Source organism: Marmota flaviventris, chromosome 15, assembly GCF_047511675.1.
Source record: "Marmota flaviventris isolate mMarFla1 chromosome 15, mMarFla1.hap1, whole genome shotgun sequence".
NCBI classification, from domain to species: Eukaryota; Metazoa; Chordata; class Mammalia; order Rodentia; family Sciuridae; genus Marmota; species Marmota flaviventris.
In genome coordinates this window covers 7,139,008-7,157,992 of record NC_092512.1, presented here as the reverse complement: position 1 = coordinate 7,157,992, position 18,985 = coordinate 7,139,008, and the positions used below count along the sequence as shown (strand labels likewise).

Genomic DNA, 18,985 nt, shown 5'->3' with positions numbered 1-18,985 from the left:
ATATGAATATAGATAGATTGCCTTTGCATCGGGGAGATAAGTTCCTTCTATCTGTAGTTTCTCTAGTGTTTTCAGTGGGTGCTGGACTTTTTCAAATGCATATGCTGCATCTATTTATGTAATCATGTGATTTTTTTTTCCTACTTCTACTTATGTGATGAATTGTGTTGATTGCTTTCTTTATGTTAAATCATCCTGGCCTCTCTGAGATGAAAGCCACTTGATCATGGTGTACTATCTTCTTCATGTGTTTTTGAATGTAATTTGCCAATTTTTTATTAAGTATTTTTACATTTGTGTTCATCAGTGATAACTGGTCTGAAGTTTTCTTTCCTTGATGTCTTTGTCTTGTTTTGGTATCTGGATGACTGACTTCATAAAATGAATTTGTGTTCCCTCCTTTTCTATATCATGGAATAATTTGAGGAGGATGGGCATTATTTCTTCTTTAACAATCTACTAGAATTTGGGTGAGGATTTATCTGGTCCTTGGATTTTTTTGTGGGGAGGCTTTTAATGATTATTTCAATTTCATTACTTGACATTGGTCTTTTTAAGTTTTCTGTATTGTGCTGGTTCATCCCAAGTAGGACATATGTCTAGGAATTTAATATTTTCTAGCTTATTAGAATATAAATTTTCAAAGCAGTTTCTAATGATCCTCTGGATTTCAGAAGTAGCTGTGTTGATATCTTCTTTTTTCATTTCTAATTTTGTTGATTTAGGTTAAGTTATATTTTTCTTTTAGATATTTTGGATAAGGCTTTATCTGTCTTGTTTATTTTTTCAAAGAACCAACTCTGTTTTGCTGGTCCTTTGTACTTTTTTTGTTTTGAATTCCATTGATTATAGTCCATTTTTAATTATTAGTATTAGTTCTTCATTTTCTAGGGTCTTTAGCTCTGACATTAGGTTTATTTATTTAATATCTTTCTATTGTTAGTGTAAAGACTCAGTGCTATAACTTTCCTCTTAGAAATGCCTATATACTGATCCCTGAGATTTTATTTCTAAGAATTTTTTTATTTCTCTTCTAATTACTTCTGTCATCTATTCCTCATTCAAAAGTGTGTTATATAATGTCCAGGTGCTATAATGCTTTTTTTCTTTGTCATTAATTTCTACTTTCATTCCATTATGATTTGATAGGACACAGGGATTATCTTTCCCTTTCTCTTTCTCCTCTCTCTATTTTGTGTTTGTTAAGATTGTGCTCTAAAACATGATCTATTTTAGAGACAGTTCCATGTGTCACTGAGAATAAAGTGAATTCTGTTGTTAGTGAATGAAATATTATATAGATATCTGTTAGGTCATACAGACATAAAGTAAATAAAGACCTATGTAATGGTGAGAGAGGTGTGTTGAAATCACCAAATATTATTGTATTGTGGTCTATTTGATTCTTTATATTGAGAAGAAATTGTTTTATGTAGGTAAATGCACTGTTCTTTAGGGCATAAATATATATAATCATTATAGCTTGTTTTTAGATGATTGATCTTCTTTGTCTCTTCTGATTAATTTTAGCACAGAATCTACTTTTCTGCTGTAAGAGTAGCTACCCCTGCTTTCTTTTGGTTTCCATTTGCATGATATATTGTTTCTTATTCCTTCACCTTCAGGCTATGGGTGTTTTTGCCTGTAATGTGAGACTTTGGTAAACGAGATGTAGTTGGGTCTTGTTTTTAAATCTAATATGCCAATCTATGCCTTTTGATTAACATTTAGATCATTTACCTTCAGTGTGGTTTTAGAAAGTTGATTTTTATTTTCTGACATTTGGATTTATTTCTAATGCTTAATTCTGGCTTGATTCTCCTTTAATTCACTGTTGTTCCAGTTCACTTCATTCCTGTGCTGGTTTTCGTTTTATTTTTCATTTCTTCTACCTGAAATATTTTTTTGCATGAAATATTTCATTGAGTATGTTTTGTAGTACAAGCATAGTTGTTATGAATTCTTAGTTTATGTTTATCATGGTAAGTTTAAATTTCCATTGTAATTCCGAAGGATAGTTTTGCTGGGTATAATTATTATTATCATCATCATTATCACCATCATCATCATCATCAACATCATCTTGGTTTTGACACCCATTTTCTGTCAGTGCTGACTTTTAAGGTCTGAATTAAGAAATTGTTTGAAATTTTAATTGGCTTACTTCTAAATGTGACCTTCCAGTTTTCTCTTTTTACCTTTTAAAATTCTATTCTCTTTATGTATATTAGGCATTTTCATTATAGTGAGTCTTGGAGAGGATCTTTTTTTTAAAAAAAAGTATTTATTTTTTAGTTGTAGTTGGACACGATATCTTTATTTGATTTATTTTTATGTGCTGAGGATCGAACCCGGGGCCTCGCACATGCTAGGCGAGCTCTCTACCACTGAGCCACAATCCCAGCCCAAGGATCTTTTTTGATCTTACCTATTTAATGTTCATTATGCCTCTTGTGTTTGGATTTCCATCTAAATCCAAGATTTGGAAAATATTATATTATCTCATTGATAAAAATTTTGCATTCCCATAGTGTATATTTCAGAGTCATCTACTACCCCAGTGATTTGTACATTTGGTCTCTTAATGTTTTCCTGGGTTTCTTGAACATTGTGGTCATAGTCTCTTACAATCTTTTCTTTATAATTAAATTATTTTCAAGATTATATAATTTGCCTTCAGGGCCTGAGAATCTATCTTTAAAGTGGTTGAATCTATTGGTGATGCTTTTCATTGAATTTTAATTTAACTTATTGAGTAATTCATATTCAGCACTTCTATTTGGTACTTTTTAAAAAAATCTCTCTTTATTCAAATGATATTTCACTTTATATATATATTATATGATAATTGGTGACATTTTCTTTTAGCTCATTGAACATTTTAACTATGAACTTTCTAAATTTTTTCTCCAACATTTACTTCCTCCACTGTGGTGTCGATGGGGTCAATATTTGCTGTGTTGGGGGTTGTTTTTGGTCTTCTCACTTGGTTTTACATACTGTTTGTATGTTTATCCATCTCTTGGGATGATTATCACTTCTTTATGCAGCAGACTCAGTACTGAGCTTCTTAAGAGCCCTGATCAGGTGAATATCCAGGTATTGATACTTTTCACACAATCCGTGTCCTCTACTATTCCCATTATCTGTCTCACTTAGAGAAAAGACTCTAAACTCTCTTTACTACAATCATTTCAAAGCAAAGCCACATACTATTCAGTCTTAGGAAAAACCAAAAACTTGTTGATTCTGTTCTCAATAGTTCCTTTAGTCTAGGTATAAACTTGGAATAATGTTCTGCAATAGGTTGAAAAGTTAGTTTAGATATATAAAATTGCCATAACATTAAATAGGAACTGAAAAGGGGAAAAGAGAAATTTTGGGCAAAAGAAGAGATATGAAAAGGTGGAAAAACTAATACACACCAGGGTAAAATGAAGAAGATGGATGCGGGCGGGGTTCAGGCAGTAGTGGGTAATGTGAGAGGGGGACAGGAGGAAGGAGGAGCTTGTGTAAGCCAGGCTAGGAAAACAAAAACAGCATGATTTCATTTCATGCTTTAAAACATTACAAGAAATACAAGTAAATGGGTTGAGAGCACAGTATTGAACACTAGGGTAACAACTATGGAATAAAAATGAAGACTAATATATACACAATCATAGTTGACAGAAGAGCTATTTAGAGTAAGCCATGCCAAGTTGAAGAAAATTCTTACTGAGTCTCAGTCTGGATTTCATCAGGATTTGGAGCCTTCAGCTTTGGGTCCCTCCAAAAGCCTTTAGAAGATGTCCGTCACTCTTCACTTTTGGGTCCCCCCAACAACTGCCCTGATTGTTGTGGACTTCCCAACAGCTGGTTCTAAGTCAGTCAGCCCAGGGGCCTGAGGCTGGGTACTCTCGGGTATGTGCTGTGTCTGCTGGCTGTTTCTGTGGTGTGCAGAAGCACAGGATGTGGACTCCGGACTATCACTCTGACTATACTTGCTGCTTCCACAGGGTCCTCTTCAGAGTGGCAGAGAGCCTGGTGGCTGTCTGTGAGGGTGGGACCTGTGGTTGTGGACTGTCTGTGGGTGGTCTGTGGTACCAAAACATTCTCCCTTTCCCACCCAGATCACTGCGACTGGGAACGTGCCTCAGCAGGTCTGCCTTGTGGAACTCCCAGTGCTCCAGCTTGTGGGTCCTAGGCACCTCTCCTGGCTGTTTCCTGGGACAGACACAACCATCCTGCCCTCTTCTTTTTTCTCCAAAAGAGAAATGCAGCAGAGGACAGTGAGTGCAGGTTCAGAATGTGAGCAGAGGTGTCTGGAGAAGGTCTCAGGGCAGTCTGATGGGGAGGGCGCTGTAGGGAAGGAGCTGCACATGAACTTAAGCAATTGATATTGTTCTTTTTTTAATGTAAATTTCTGCCATTGTTAAAATTCATATCAATGTGGAACATATAAGCTGTGACCAAATACAAAGAGAGTGAAGCCACCTGCCCTGCATCTGTGTTTTAATCCAGACTGACCCTGGTGCCACGCAGCCCCCTGGGTGTGTGCCTCTTGCTCTTCCCTGGTCTCTGTTCCTCTGTTCTCCTCCTCCACTCAGTCCAGCCTTGTCACTGTGTTTCTCAGAAGGTCCTCTGTGTGGAGGGCTTTTGCCTTCACCTTGCAGGGAAACTCTGTTTCCAGGTCCTGGCATGGGCACCACTCCCGATAGCCTCACAGAGGCCAGCTTTCTGTAACTGTCCCTGCAGTCCGGGGGTCCTGCACTCTGTTGTTGCTTCCCTTCTCTAGTTAGCAGGCATTGTTACTGCAAAGCACGTTTTACTTATCATCTGCCTCCTCTCACTGTAGCTCTCATAGGTCCTAAGAACAAGTTCTTGCCTTTGTCTCTACTCAGCACCTAGAGCATATTCCCCCTGGGGCTGTAATGACACTTGCTGAGGGCTGTGCACTGGCCTGAGGAGAGTTCTGCTGAATTTGTTAATATTACAAAGAATAAAATGAAGCAGTTGTTGCTTTTGTAGACTAAGGCTTTTTATTTTATTTTTTTCAGGAGGGAGGCAGAATGGATGAGTCCAGGGGAGCATCAGCAGTGGTGCTTTCCTCTGGCCCACCCGCTCACAGGGAGGGGTTTCAGGATGCTTCCTGATCTTCCCTGGGAGCATCTGCAGCTCAAGGGAGTCCTGCAGAGAACACCTTAAAAATGGTGCAGCCCTCCTAATTCAGGGCCTTTAGGACTTCATGCTTTCATGCTAGCCCCGCAAGATGTCTTTTGGAGATATGTGGGGTTAGTATTTGCCCTAGGACTTAGCATTAATTTGTATTCTATGCAGCCTTTTTTGGTTTGTTTGTTTTACTGTTTTGAGGGTGGGAGTGACTTGACGTTCTTTCCAGCCCTTTACATCTGAACTGAATGTCTGTTCCTGGAGCAGGGTGGTTTTGAAAAACTGAAAACAGTCTGGAATGGCTTAAGTCAGAGGCAGGAGCAGTGACTGGAAGGTGAGCAAGCTTGCTCAGGAGGGCTTCAGCGCCAGAACAGGACATCAGATAGCAGGACAGACATGGTCTAAGCCAAGAGTAAGGTCAGCCTCGTGTTTCAGAAAGACCTCTGCTGATAGAAGGAGACAGCAATGATGCAGAGAGGACTCCAGAGTGGTCTGCCGGAAAGGAGATGGTGGCCTGGACTAGGGTGGTGGTGTAGGGAAGAGAAAAATGGATAATTTTTAGTGATAATTCATAGGTAAAATTGTTAAGATTTAAACCAGTTAGTACATTGAGCATGAATTAGTAGCCTTCCTGCCAGGTGTTAGAGTAGAGCCATGAACATGGAAGGCCAGGCCATTGCTCCGAGAGGATGTTGGTCTGGGTATGAGTTACTGTGTGGAGGGCACCTTTGCTGGCCGCTGAACTCTGGAAGAACAGATTTGAAGCTGGGGTGGAGAGGGTTACAAGTTGCCTTGGGTGTTGAGTTAGAGATCAGTAAAACATCCCTTTGTTCCACTATCAGCTTTTTGATGAGCACCCAGTTAAGGGAAAGGGGAACCTTTTAGTGAAGACCATGCCATGTTCTTCGGGTTGAGTTGTTTGTGAAATGACAGCTTAACTTAATTGTTCCCCAGGGAACATTGTCAAGCCACAAATAGAGTTTAGCTCAATTAAGAATAGTTCAGAAAGGCACTTGGTCTTTGCCAATGAAAAATATCACAATCACTGCTTATATATACAGGGCAGTCTGATTTTGTAGTGAAACTCAAATATGCTTATAGTTGTTAGTTTGCCGTTTTTGTAATGACTTAAAAATTTTTCTATTTACAATTTTAGTTTTGTTGAGTATGATTATATTGTTTAGTAATTGGCATCTGGAGAAAACCATTGGTCTTAGAAATGATAACATTTCACTTTCAATGCAGATGAACCAATGAAATTATTAGTAAATGCATATTGACTAGTGGAGTGATGAATTTACTTAGACACATGAAATTATTTATAAAAATGGATGTTGAAATGTATTAAGTTGTTACAATCTATCTTGCAGATATAGTTGTCAAATATATAAATCTGGAATTAAATAAGGAGAGCCTTTATTTGAAAGGATTATTGCTAGAACATAGAGAGGATCTCTGCACTCGGAGAAGGAGGTTAATACAGTGGGAGACCTGACTGGGGGTGAGACTATAGGGCACCTCTCAGAGGCAAGCAGACAGGGCTTTTATGGGGAGAAGTGAAGGAGGCTGCCAGGTGTGGGCAGGTGGGATGAATGGATAGCTGAGGCAGGATGCGGCAGCAGTCAGAGTCTTTTATCCTGAACTTGGCCCTTTTTCCAAGGGGCTTTTCAACTGGCTCAAGTTGTGGGTAAATCATAGTTCAGGGAACTGGGCAGAGAAGCCAAACTGAAGTTTAGTCAAGCCACAGAATATAGCCTTTTCTGTATCTACTTTTCTGTGGGACAAAGAATAGGAATTTAGAGGGTCTGTGTCTCGCCTTGTCATGAGTAAATCCATGGCTGTGAGTCCCATCATCTGGGGAAGAGGTCTTTTGCAGTAAGCTGTTTCCAGGAACACAAAGAGCTCTCTGAACCGTCATTGCTGTTCTCGAGTACAGACCGAATTCAGGTGACATTCAGCAGTGTCACGGTACTCAGCACATTGCCTGATGTTTTCATCTCCCCAGCAACCTGGAGTCTAATGGCTTTCACAAGCCACCACACCAGTAAATGTGGTGAAACTGAGCCCTGGAACTACTATATGCTCGTTGGTTAGAGGGAGAACATATCCCAGCGACTTGCTCAGAAGTCCACAGCAGCGGGCCCTGAGGAGGGCTTGCAGGACCCATGGCTGGGGAGAGGACATCTAAAGAGTTTAGAATATTCTCTTGGTCCAACTATTGCTTATGACTTTTCTTGAGAATGCTGACTGTGGCTACCTCAAGGGATTTTGTAAAGTTTTTTATTCTCAAGGTTTTTTGTTAGTTTGGTTTTTGGTTTTAGATGTTCCTTTGTTTTGCAGTATTGGCGATTATACCCTGCTGCTCTCTGTCACTGAGCTCCATTTCCAGGGTCTTGCTAAGTTTATTAAGCTGCCTTCAAATTTGGAAGCCTCCTGCCTTAGCCTCTTAGGTCACTGGGTTTATAGGCTTGCTTCACAGACCAAGTTTAATCTTTTTTTTTTTTTAACTATATTAGGGTGTTTTATAGAATCCACTGAGGAACTGAACTTATGAACCAAGAGGACAGTAGTGAGAGCTTCCAATCTAATAGGAGGTGACCCTTATTGGTGAGTCTTCTGCGGAGTAGAATTTCTCAATGGGCACAGCTGGCATTTTATACAGGGCCCTGCTCCCTTGTGCAGGGCAGCTCATCATTTCTGATGCGTGACATCAAGGCCTTTGCCGTGGTGTACACTAAATCCCAATAGCGACCCCAGTTGTTGTTAGCCAAACAAACTTACTTATTCGCAAATGCCCAAGGGAGGTGATGCAACCTGTAGCTTGAGGGATGAGTGAGCAGTTGAGTACATTGCCATCAGTGTGGCCCAGCTCAGAGGACATGGGCACAGTAAGATCCCTTCAATAGATGAATGGATAAAAAAAAAAAAAATGTGGCATATATACACAATCGATATTACTCAGCAATAAAAGAGAATAAAATCATGGCATTTGCAGGTAAATGGTTGGAGTTAGAGAAGATAATGCTAAGTGTAGTTGGCCAATCCCCAAAAACCAAATGCCAAATATTTTCTTTGATATAAGGAGGCTGATTCATAGTGTGGTAGGGAGGGGGAGCATGGGAGGATTAGATGAACTCTAGATAGGGCAGAGGGGTGGGAGGGGAAAAGAAGGGGCATGGGGTAATTAATGATGATGGAAAGTGATGATCATTACTATCCAGAGTACATGTATGAAGACACAAATTAGTGTGAATATACTATGTATACAAACAGAGATATGAAAAAATGTGCTCTATATGTGTCATAAGAATTGTAATGCATTCTGCTGTCTTATATTAATAAAAAAAATTACATAAAAATCTGAGCCTCAGAATCCCAAGCGTCCAAGTAGACATCGAGTCCTTGGCCCCACTGAGTGGCTTGGGCCTGGCCCTTTTGGTTGGTGTGCTGGCTCCCTAAGTAGCTTTATGGATGGAGGGAAGTCAGCTCAGTATAAGGTGGTGTCTTCAGAGAAAATTCCACATGTCCACAGTAGTTAAATTCATTGGTCTGTTACATTTTAAGTTTTGATAATCTGCTGGCTCTTCTTGTAGGTATTTTTTATATATTTTCTTACTTAGTTCATTCAACAAACACCCATGGTACATACATGATCCCTGTGCTGGAGACTGAAGGTCTGAGATTTAGGAGGGTTAATCTGATTAGAGAGCTCCAGCTGACACACAGTGTAGGGTTGAGTAGAGTCAAGAACAAAGAAAGCATTAATGTTTCTGATAGTGAAGTTCTCATTTAGGGTTTTTTGTTTTTTTTTGGTAAACAAAGGCTAGTAGTTAAATGAAGAAAGAAATCCTAAGGGTTTATAAAATCATATAAAATGATTTTATGTCTTTAATACATAGAATCCTATGGCTTTTTTATTATGTAAAACATTTATTACAGCAACGAATGAAATACAGTTGACTCATCATTATTTTTATACTTAGCCCAATGTTCTCCCTACTCTCTGCTCCATCAGTATATAACTTTATTCATCAAAACTTTTGTAGACATCTTGATAATGGCCCAAACTGGAGGACAATCAATTCTTGAAAGGTATTTTTAAAAATTAATTTATTTGTCCGTAGTAAAAACCTAACAGTTGTATGTATTAATGGGGTGGTACCAGGTGATACATTGATACATGTATACATTGTATAATATTCAAGTCAGATTAAATATATCTCCTCAAACACTTATTGTTTGTTTATGGTTAAAAACAAAATATCCTTTATTGTAAACATGCATCACACCAGGTGCATTGTGTGTCACATACCTATACTCCCAGCTGCTCGGGAATCTGAAGCAGGAAGATTGTGAGTTCAAAGCCAGCTTCAGGAACTTAGCAAGGCCCTACGCAGGTCAATTACACCCTATATTCAAATAAAATATAGAAAAGTGCTGGGGATATGGCTCAGTGGTTAAGCACCACTGGTTTCAATCCCTGATAGAAAAAAAAAAATCAAATAGTCTTGTTCTTAACTTAATACCAGTAAATAATAAACCTTTCCCATCCCTTGGCCTTTGTTCCTCAGTAGTGACCACATGAAGCATTGTCTTTCTGTTCCTGGCTTGTTTTACCTAACAAAATGTACTTCTTTCCATCCATGTTGACAAAACATGGATGTTTTGGCGTTTCCTTCTTTGTGAGGGCTCATTGGTGTCCCTTTGCATAAATGCGCCACATTTATCCACTCATCAGTTGATGCACACTTGGGTTGTCGTGAACAGTGCTTCAGTGAACATGGAAGCACACATGTCTTTTCTGTATACTGATTTCATTTCCTTTGGATATGAACCAGTAGGGAATCTTATGTGGTTTATTTTCAGCATTTTAAGAACCCTCAGTACCCGTGGCTGTACCAGTTTGCATTTCCACCAACAGTATGCAGTGTTATTCTTACCAAAGTGGGTTAATTTGACTTTGATTAGTGATGTTGAAATTTTTTTCATTTTCTTATTAGCCATTTTTATGTTTTTTTTTTTTTAAGAAATATTTTCTAATCAGGTGTTTTTGCCATTGAGTTTCTTGAGTTCCTTATATATTCTGGGTATTAACCCTTATCAGAAATATAGTTTGCAAATATTTTCTCCAATTCTTTAGTTTGTCTCTGCATTCTGATTATCGATCATCGTTTTCCTTACTCTGCAGAAGGTTTCTGATATAATCCCATTTGGTATTTTGCTTTGTTTCCTGTGCCCATTTAAACGTCCTGAAGCTTTTCCTTGTTTTCATGTAATGCTGTCTGAGTTCCAGGTCTTCCACTCCAGTCTTTAGTCCATCTGAGTTGGTTTTGTAGCTGTAAAGGTTAGGGGTCTAGTTTCTTCCTTCTGCAGCTAGATACCCAACTTTCCCAGCACCGATTATTAGAAAGACCGTCCTTCCTCTGTTGGGTGGGGTTTGCACCTTGGTGAAGACCAGCTGGCTGGAGATGTGGGTTTACTGCTAGCCTCACTATTCTGTTCACTTTGTTCCTATTTCTGCCTTTATGCCATAGCCATGCTGTTGGATTACTATAGCTTTGTAGTAAATTTTGAAGGCGGTAATGTCATACATCATGCTTTTGTTCTTTTTGCTCAAGATGGCTTTGGCTGTTTGGCTATTTGGGGATTTTTGAAGTTTCATACAAGTTTTGGGATTTTTTTTTCCTTTTTCTGTGCAGAATGTCATTGGTGTTTTAACAGGGATTGCACTGAATCTGTAGATTGCTCTGGTGCTACGGACATTTTAACAATATGGTTTCTTCCAATCCATAAACAGGATGAACTTTTGGTTTTATGTGCCTTCTACAGTTTCTTTCATCAATGTTTTGTAATTTCATTATAGAGATCATTCACTTCTTTGATCAAATTCATTCTTAGGAATTTTATTTATTTATTGTACCTATTATAAATGAGATTACTTTCTTGATTTCTATCTCAGATAATTGGCTGTTGGCTTATGGCAATGCTACTGATTTTTGTATAGTGGTTTTGTGTCCTACAACTTTGCTAAATCCTTTTCATTCTAATAGTTTTTTGGTGGATTCTTTGGGATTTGCTCCATAAGATCATGTCATTTACAAACAGTGGCAGTTTGACTCTTTCTTTCTCTTGCCTTGTTGCTCTGGCTAGGATTTTCATGCAATGTTAAATGAAAGTGGCGAAAGTGAACCTCCTTGTCTTATTCCAGATCTTAGAGAGAAAGTGTTTAGCTTTTTTTTCAATCCAGTGTAAGGTTAGCTTCTTATGCATGGCCTCTGTTACGCTGAGAGATAATCTTCCTGCACCTGGTTTCTTCAGTGATTTTATCATGAAGAATGTTGAATTTCATTGAATGCCTTTCTGCATCTTTGAGATGGCCATAGGGCTCTATCCTTCATTCTGTTGATGTGGTATATCATGTTTACTGATTTTTGTATGTTCACCCAGAATCCTATGTTTTTTCAAGTTACCTGGATCAAATCATACTGTTTTGTATATACCAGTTTCTTCATTATCAACTTAGATGTGTAGACTGAATGTTTTCTAATGCCTCTTAATTTTTATCAGTTAATAAAGTTAGGCCATTTAGGACATAATGTGAATATGACTGTATAATCACAGAAATTTATTTTTACTCCATTCTTGAACCTTCTAAAATTAATATAAATGAATAAAAAAGATGAATCTATGAAGATAGAAAGGACGAGTGAGACAACAAAAGATAATGTCAGTAAAATTTTGGTACCTGCAAACCTGTGGTAGATGGTCACGTCTCAAAATGATAGAGAACTGGGTGCCCTCAGCTTGCCATGCGCAGCCACAGCATGCTCCCTGTTTGGGGGAACTTTGCAGAGACTCAGGAGCTTTAGATTTCAGTCTATAAGGTGGATTTAGAGGATAGCACTGGAACAAGAAGTACTGCCAGACATTTTCCCATCTCTGAAGCCAGTTGTCTGCCTTTCCACACCCTAGTAAAGGACAGAGTGGGTTTCCTGAAGAGGTCGAGGAAGAGAAGTCTTCCACCCTAATAGGACAGAGGGCTTAGATGAGATGTCACGTAGAGTGCAGGGGGATTGCATCCTTAATAGCTTGCATGCTGAAGGATGGCTTCCCAGGATCTGGCAGCCAGGTAAATGCCTCCTCTCAGAAGACTGGGGGATTCCCTTCAGTGAAATGCATTATCCAGGACAGGGAAGTGTAGATACTGAATTTGAGCAGCTCTTGATGAAAAAATGGGTTTGCACATTCACAGTGTAGTCTACCAGTTGTCAGCCCTGTGGATGACAGCAGAACCCAGTCAGCATTTTAGAGCCTCCGTGTGTTCCAACAGAATGAAGGAGAGGATCACCCAACATTCCAGGACAGTACAGAAGGTATAAGGAGCCAACTCTCAATCGGAGGAAGGAAGGAATCCAAAGGAAGAAGCACATTCTGTAAATTCCAAGGCATAGAGGGGCCCTGACATTAACATCTGCAGAAAGAAAAGAAGTTCTATTTTTTTTCCTGCAAAATAAAAATAAAATACCATAAAAGGAAGCAATGGCAGCAAAGTCCTACTATTGCTTTAACATTTGATTGTAGAAATGAGAGAATCTGTAGATATATAAGAAATGGAGTCAAATCTTCCAGAAAATAAAATAGAATCAGGAAAAATAAGAGAGAAACTTAGAGATCTAACTCGGGAGGTCTAGTATCTACATAATGTAAGTGCCAGAGAGATGAAGCAGAGGAGATGGGAAGCAAGAATAAGATGGGTGGGTGGGTGAGGACACTGCCCACCTGACACACACCTTCTAGTAGCTCTTGAGTTTATAAACTCTGTGGAGTTTAACGTTGACATAGAAGCATATTTAAATAATGAAAAGCAAAGAATATTTTTATAACAATGAGGGTCTCCTTGCATTACCATGCAATTTCCCTTCTCTCTCCCTTTCCCTCCCCCCTCTCATCCCTGTTTAATGGTGATCTTCTTCTCATGCTCTTCCTCCCTGCTCTGTTCTTAGTTGCCCTCCTTATATCAAAGAAGACATTTGACATTTGTTTTTTAGGGATTGGCTGGCTTCACTTAGCATAATCTGCTCTAATGCCATCCATTTCCCTGCAAATGCCATGATTTCGTCATTTTTTAGTGTTGAGTAATACTCCATTGTGTGTAAATGCCACATTTTTTTTTTTTTATCCATTCATCTATTGAAGGGCATCTAGGTTGGTTCCACAGTCTAGCTATTGTAAATTGTGCTGCTATGAACATCGATGTAGCAGTATCCCTATAGCACACTATTTTAAGGTCTTCAGGGAATAGTCCAAGAAGGGCAATAGCTGGGTCAAATGGTGGTTCCATTCCCAGCTTTCCCAGGAATCTCCATACTGCTTTCCAAATTGGCCGCACCAATTTTCAGTCCCACCAGCAATGTACAAGAGTACCCTTTTCCCCATATCCTCGCCAGCACTTCTTGTTGTTTGACTTCATAATGGCTGCCAATCTTACTGGAGTGAGATGGTATCTTAGGGTGGTTTTGATTTGCATTTCTCTGACTGCTAGAGATGGTGAGCATTTTTTCATGTACTGTATATTGATTGTATATCCTCCTCTGAGAAGTGTCTGTTCAGGTCCTTGGCCCATTTGTTGATTGGGTTATTTGTTATCTTATTGTTTAATTTTTTGAGTTCTTTGTATACTCTGGATATTAGGGCTCTATCTGAAGTGTGAGGAAGTGAGGGGAAAGAGGAAAAAAACAAGAGAGAAATAAACTACAGTAGATGGGTAGAGAGAGAAGATGGGAGGGGAGGGGAGGGCAGGGGGGATAGTAGAGGATAGGAAGGGCAGCAGAATACAACAGACACTAGTATGGCAGTATGTAAAAACGTGGATGTGTAACCAATGTGATTCTGCAATCTATATACGGGGTAAAAATGGGAGTTCATAATCCACTTGAATCAAATGTATGAAAGATGATATGTCAAGAGCTATGTAATGTTTTGAACAACTAATGATAAAAAGAAATAAAAAGAACCTATAGAGTAAAATTGTATTGAGTAATTGAGTGAATAAAGCATTGAAAGGGGCAAAAAAAATATTTTTATGTGAAGGTTAAAAATATATATTTGAATTTTGGTTGAAAATAAAAAAAAACTAAAAGTAGGTAAGGAAAAATAGCATTTTGATTTTTTAAAGTATTAATTAATTTTAAGAAAATTATTTCAAGTGTCATAATTAGATAAACTGGGGAACTATTTTTTAAAAAACAGCAAAACACAACAGTGGCATAGATCATTGAAGAAGTGGCAACTGTATTTGAGTTTACAATCAAGAATCTTGCAACAGGAACAGTTTTCTCCTGATAAACAGATTGAGTTTCTATTTGGGAGCCAGAAGCATTTGTGATTTACCTTGATTATAGTAAAGTATTTAACATTTTTATGTAATTCCTAATAAAAATTATTTTATTCAAGGTATATTGATTAAAGCTGGGTGTGGTGACTCATGCCTATAATCCTAGCAACTCTAGAGGCTGAGACAGGAGGATTGCAAGCTCATGGCCAGCCTCTTAGTGAGGCCCTAAGAAACTTAGCAAGACCCTGTCTCAAAATTAAAAAAAATAAAAATAAAAAGGGCTAGGACTGTGCCTCAGTGGTAAAGCACCCCTCGGTTAAATCCCTGGTATATTCAAAACAGTAAGTTCATTTATCATTCAGCATGTATTTATCTGCCAAGTATTGTTCTAAGGGAAATTGGTTGATTGATATCGGCACACTTAGTCCTCAGAACAGCCCTAGGAAGATAAGTCAGTCTTGTTGTCATTCCTATATTACCCATGAGGGAACTGACACAGACAGGTTTAGGTGGCTTGCCCAGGGTTACTTAGCTGGTAAGTGGAAAAGCCAGTTTTAAGGCATGACATTTTAACCTCAGAGGTCATCCTCTTAATTTATTTCTACTCTGCTTGTTAAGTAAACTGTAGGCATCTATGTTGAATAAATCGCCCACCTTCTCATATCTAGTTATTTTGGAAGAGATTAATGGATTTTGTTGTAAAGCTTCTGTTGCCACTGAATGCCTAAGAACTCATCTAGATCCGTCCACACATTGACTGGATAACTGAATTTATATAGTGACCAGGCTAGTGCATATCACAGTGAATCTGATATCATTTTCTTCATCTGCATTCCCAGCACTGTTCATCTCTGATAGTCAGGATAGTGATTCAGAAATTCTGGGGAATTAAGTCCATTCACAATTTATGAAATAAAGGCATCACTTAAAGCGATGGGCATAAATTATCTCTCTTAAAATTTTACAGTTTTCAGTACCACTTTATATGGTTTGTGGAAAACCTCACAGTATGATGCACATAGCAGGAAGTAAGTACTGGTTATTAATGAGTGATATGTCACATACTATATAGTGTTTCCTCATGTTCAAGTTTGGTAATTGCTTTAAGATATGAATGTTACAAATATGGTTGGTTGATTTGTTTTTCCTAGTTCAACTTTGTGGGGAAACTTTTGGGTCCTCGTGGCAATTCTCTGAAGCGTTTACAAGAAGAAACTTTGACAAAAATGTCCATCCTGGGAAAAGGCTCCATGAGAGACAAGTCAAAGGTAATGCGCATCATACACAGTGGCCACTTTCCTGGGCAGGTGTCCCGGGCCTTTAGATCATCCATCGTGTTAATACCTGGTCTGCAATAGCTAACCAGGGGTCTCAGCTGGAGCTATATGAAAATTTTATGTGAGGTGATTTGTGATGCTCTTTAGAAAGTGAAGTCACTCTGACCAATTTAAAAATAGGTGGTATCTTAAACCTGTATTTGTAACAATGGTAATGCTTTTTTCTTTTTTTATTCAAGAGTACTATGTCACCTTGTAGGTAGTATGATAGTACTAGAATTACCAGGAAGAGAAATAAATGTTACCTGTGGTCTCTCCATCACTGCAGCTTAGACTAGTTCCTTTAGGACTTTTTCACAGTCATGTACTGCATAATGATGTTTTGTCAATGATGAACCACACATGTGACAGTGGTCCTATGAGATTATATTCCCTAGTGATATTGTGGTTGTCTTTGTGCATTTGCATAAGGAAAAAGCCTAACCATGCATTTCTAAGAATTTACCCCTGGGTTAAATAATGCATGAGTTTAGTTAAGTATAGTTGAGTTTATAGTGTATATAGCTTTCTTTTTTCTTTTTGACCTTTAATTGATATCCTATGTATTTTATGAAGTTATTAAAATTGATTTGAAATGTTTCTATTATTGTTTACTATTCTAAAACATAATTGTTCTCAACAAGCTAAAAGTTACTGAGTTATTTTTATTGATCGCTTTCTTAAAAATTTGAAAGATATTTCCACAGACCATAATCTGTGCCACTTACATTGATCTCTCTTGTCACTTGTTTTCTTCTGATTAAAAGATTTATATTACCAAGAACCAAATCCACATTCCACGATCACCTACCATGAAATGTCAGGCAATGAGAGAATTAGATGTGAAAGGTTTTTAGATGAAATCCAGTCTCTTCACACACACACACACACACAAAGTCCATCTAAAGTAATAGTTTTTATAATAACTACAGCCACTATATGCTTTTTGAACAGCCACTGAGGGTCAGGCACAGCATGAGACATTTTATATATATCAGCCTTTGCTTGCTTTGGGAAAAAATATAAGAAGACAACATTTTTCTTATTTCACATATAAAAAAAAACAAAGAGAACTCAAGTTATTATCTAGCTTAATCAGAGACATTCATTATATTATTTGCCTCACAGGTAATAAAACCATGTTCTTCTGACTCCATTATGCCAGTTTTTCCACCACAGTAATGGAAAATGTGTCAGACCCATGGGAAAACAGTTTAATGAACTCTAGATAGGGCAAAGGGGAAAGGGAGAGAGAAGAGAAGGGAGCAGGTGTAGGGATAGGAAAGACTCTGGAATGTGAAGGCCATACATGTACCCTAAGTACATGTATGAAGACACCAAGGATGTGACTCTACTTCGTGTACAACCAGAGATATGAAAATTGTGCTCATTATCTGTAACATGAATTGAAATGCATTCTGTTATCATGTAGAACAAATTAAAATTAAAAATTAAAAAAATTAACAATTCAAGGAAATGACCAATAGTTTGTAGATTCATAAGGAGAGTGTTTTCACTATTGTTAAACTTCTACCTCATTAAACTTCTCAAGATTTTAGGGGGAAAAAAAGTAGAGATTCCCAGACATATTTAGGGTAGAAACTAAAAAAATAAAAAATTGTTTGGAATGATCCTAATGCGTGCCTAAGCTTTCTTCACTATTCACTGGGCCTTGCTGTCCTGAATGATGGTACTGCAATCCCCCTAAATCATCTTTTGTTGCAGTAGGAGAAAACGTAACCATATTTTGGCCAGTTTATGAGAAATTGTGTATGTCTTATAGGAAAACACTCCACACTTGCTGGTGCCCTGATTCAGTTCTCAGTGAGGCCGTCTGGTCATGAGTATATGACATGAGCAGTGAAGCCCACAGACCTGGGAGTCCATTGTTCCACATTTTTGTTGTTGAGGGAGATCTGTGTCAGAAGCAGTATTTTGTGTGAAGTGAGGGAGGCAAATCTTTATCTAGATTGTAGGTCCAATTTACAGTTAGTACCTGGCTATTCCCATACAAAGGGGACCCTAAACATTTTCAGCTTGCTGTCAGGATTTAGTGGTCCTTTCAATTATGTTGTCATATCAAGGGCTTGTGGCTCTTCTGTGCTGTTGGCATATAGAGCACTCAGTAATGTCAGTAGCCAGTCATCCTTAAAAAGAGAGTTGGTAGTGAAATAGTATATAAACACTATCCCTGTCTCTGTGGTCCCTTTGTTTATGAATACTCTGAACAGTACTGAGATGGATCGAAAGTGAAACACTTGAGCATATGCCAAGTGAGTCCTCTAGAGTATGTGGTCACTGAGGACCAGCTCTGCATCTGCTTGGGACACTCTGTTTTTACACATTGGACCTCTTTTCCACATCACTTATCACTCATTCGTTAATCCCTTCATTTCTGTGTTTTTGACCACATGGGTCACCAGATCAAAAGGAGGATTCCATTAGCTGATCATTCTTAACTCCATCAAGACACCCAGCAACTAGAGGAATAGCATATATTGTGGATTTACAGTCAACTCTGCCCACTGTCAATGACCAGGACCAGAAATCCATGTCTCTTGACTTCACACTCCCCACTCTGACTTGTGGCCCTTGGTGAAGCAGCATTTGGTCAGACTCAGTTCTGTTAGTACTCACACTGTCTATTTATTCTCATTATATACTTACTCTAGTAAAAAGTTTCAGAACCTTGTTGGGAAGACTAGGAAGAAGTGTCACTCACTAGGAGATGTGGCAGTTACTAGTACCACATCTAGTGGTTCTGGATTTAACTCAGTTATTCTTTTCTGGAACCATGGAGCAAGAGTATGGTAGGTAGGAGCTTATTGCAGGCCAGGAGGTGGTAAGGAGTAGTGGGAATGAAGCATGGGAATGGCCCTCTCCCTTCAGGGACTGTCCCTTCTGTTCAGGCAGTGTAGGAAGAGCCTTACCAGAAACGCTTCTGCTGTGTGGAGCTCTGTGGGGTCTTAGGCTTTGGATGATCTAATCTCACAGAAGAGAAGAGACTGGTCCCTGTGTCGTCTTTCACATTACACAAGATTGGACTCTACAAGGAGGGCTCCATCAGCCTTCAGCTATGAGTACTAAGACCTTCTAGGATTTTCCTGATCTTAGAATGATAAAATAAAGCCCTGTAGTAGTCAGTTTTCCATCACTATAGCAAATATTTTAAATTATCAACTTA

General features: G+C 38.5%; 1 protein-coding gene across 1 annotated transcript in view; it reads left to right on the top strand.

Annotated features, from left to right (window-relative positions):
- Khdrbs3 (KH RNA binding domain containing, signal transduction associated 3) overlaps positions 1-18,985 on the top strand; it is a 169,509-nt gene that overhangs the window by 65,124 nt on the left and 85,400 nt on the right. Inside the window, exon 3 of the mRNA XM_027947253.2 lies at positions 15,637-15,753. Within this exon, the coding sequence (XP_027803054.1) occupies positions 15,637-15,753 (117 nt within the window). The remainder of the gene's footprint in view (positions 1-15,636; positions 15,754-18,985) is intronic.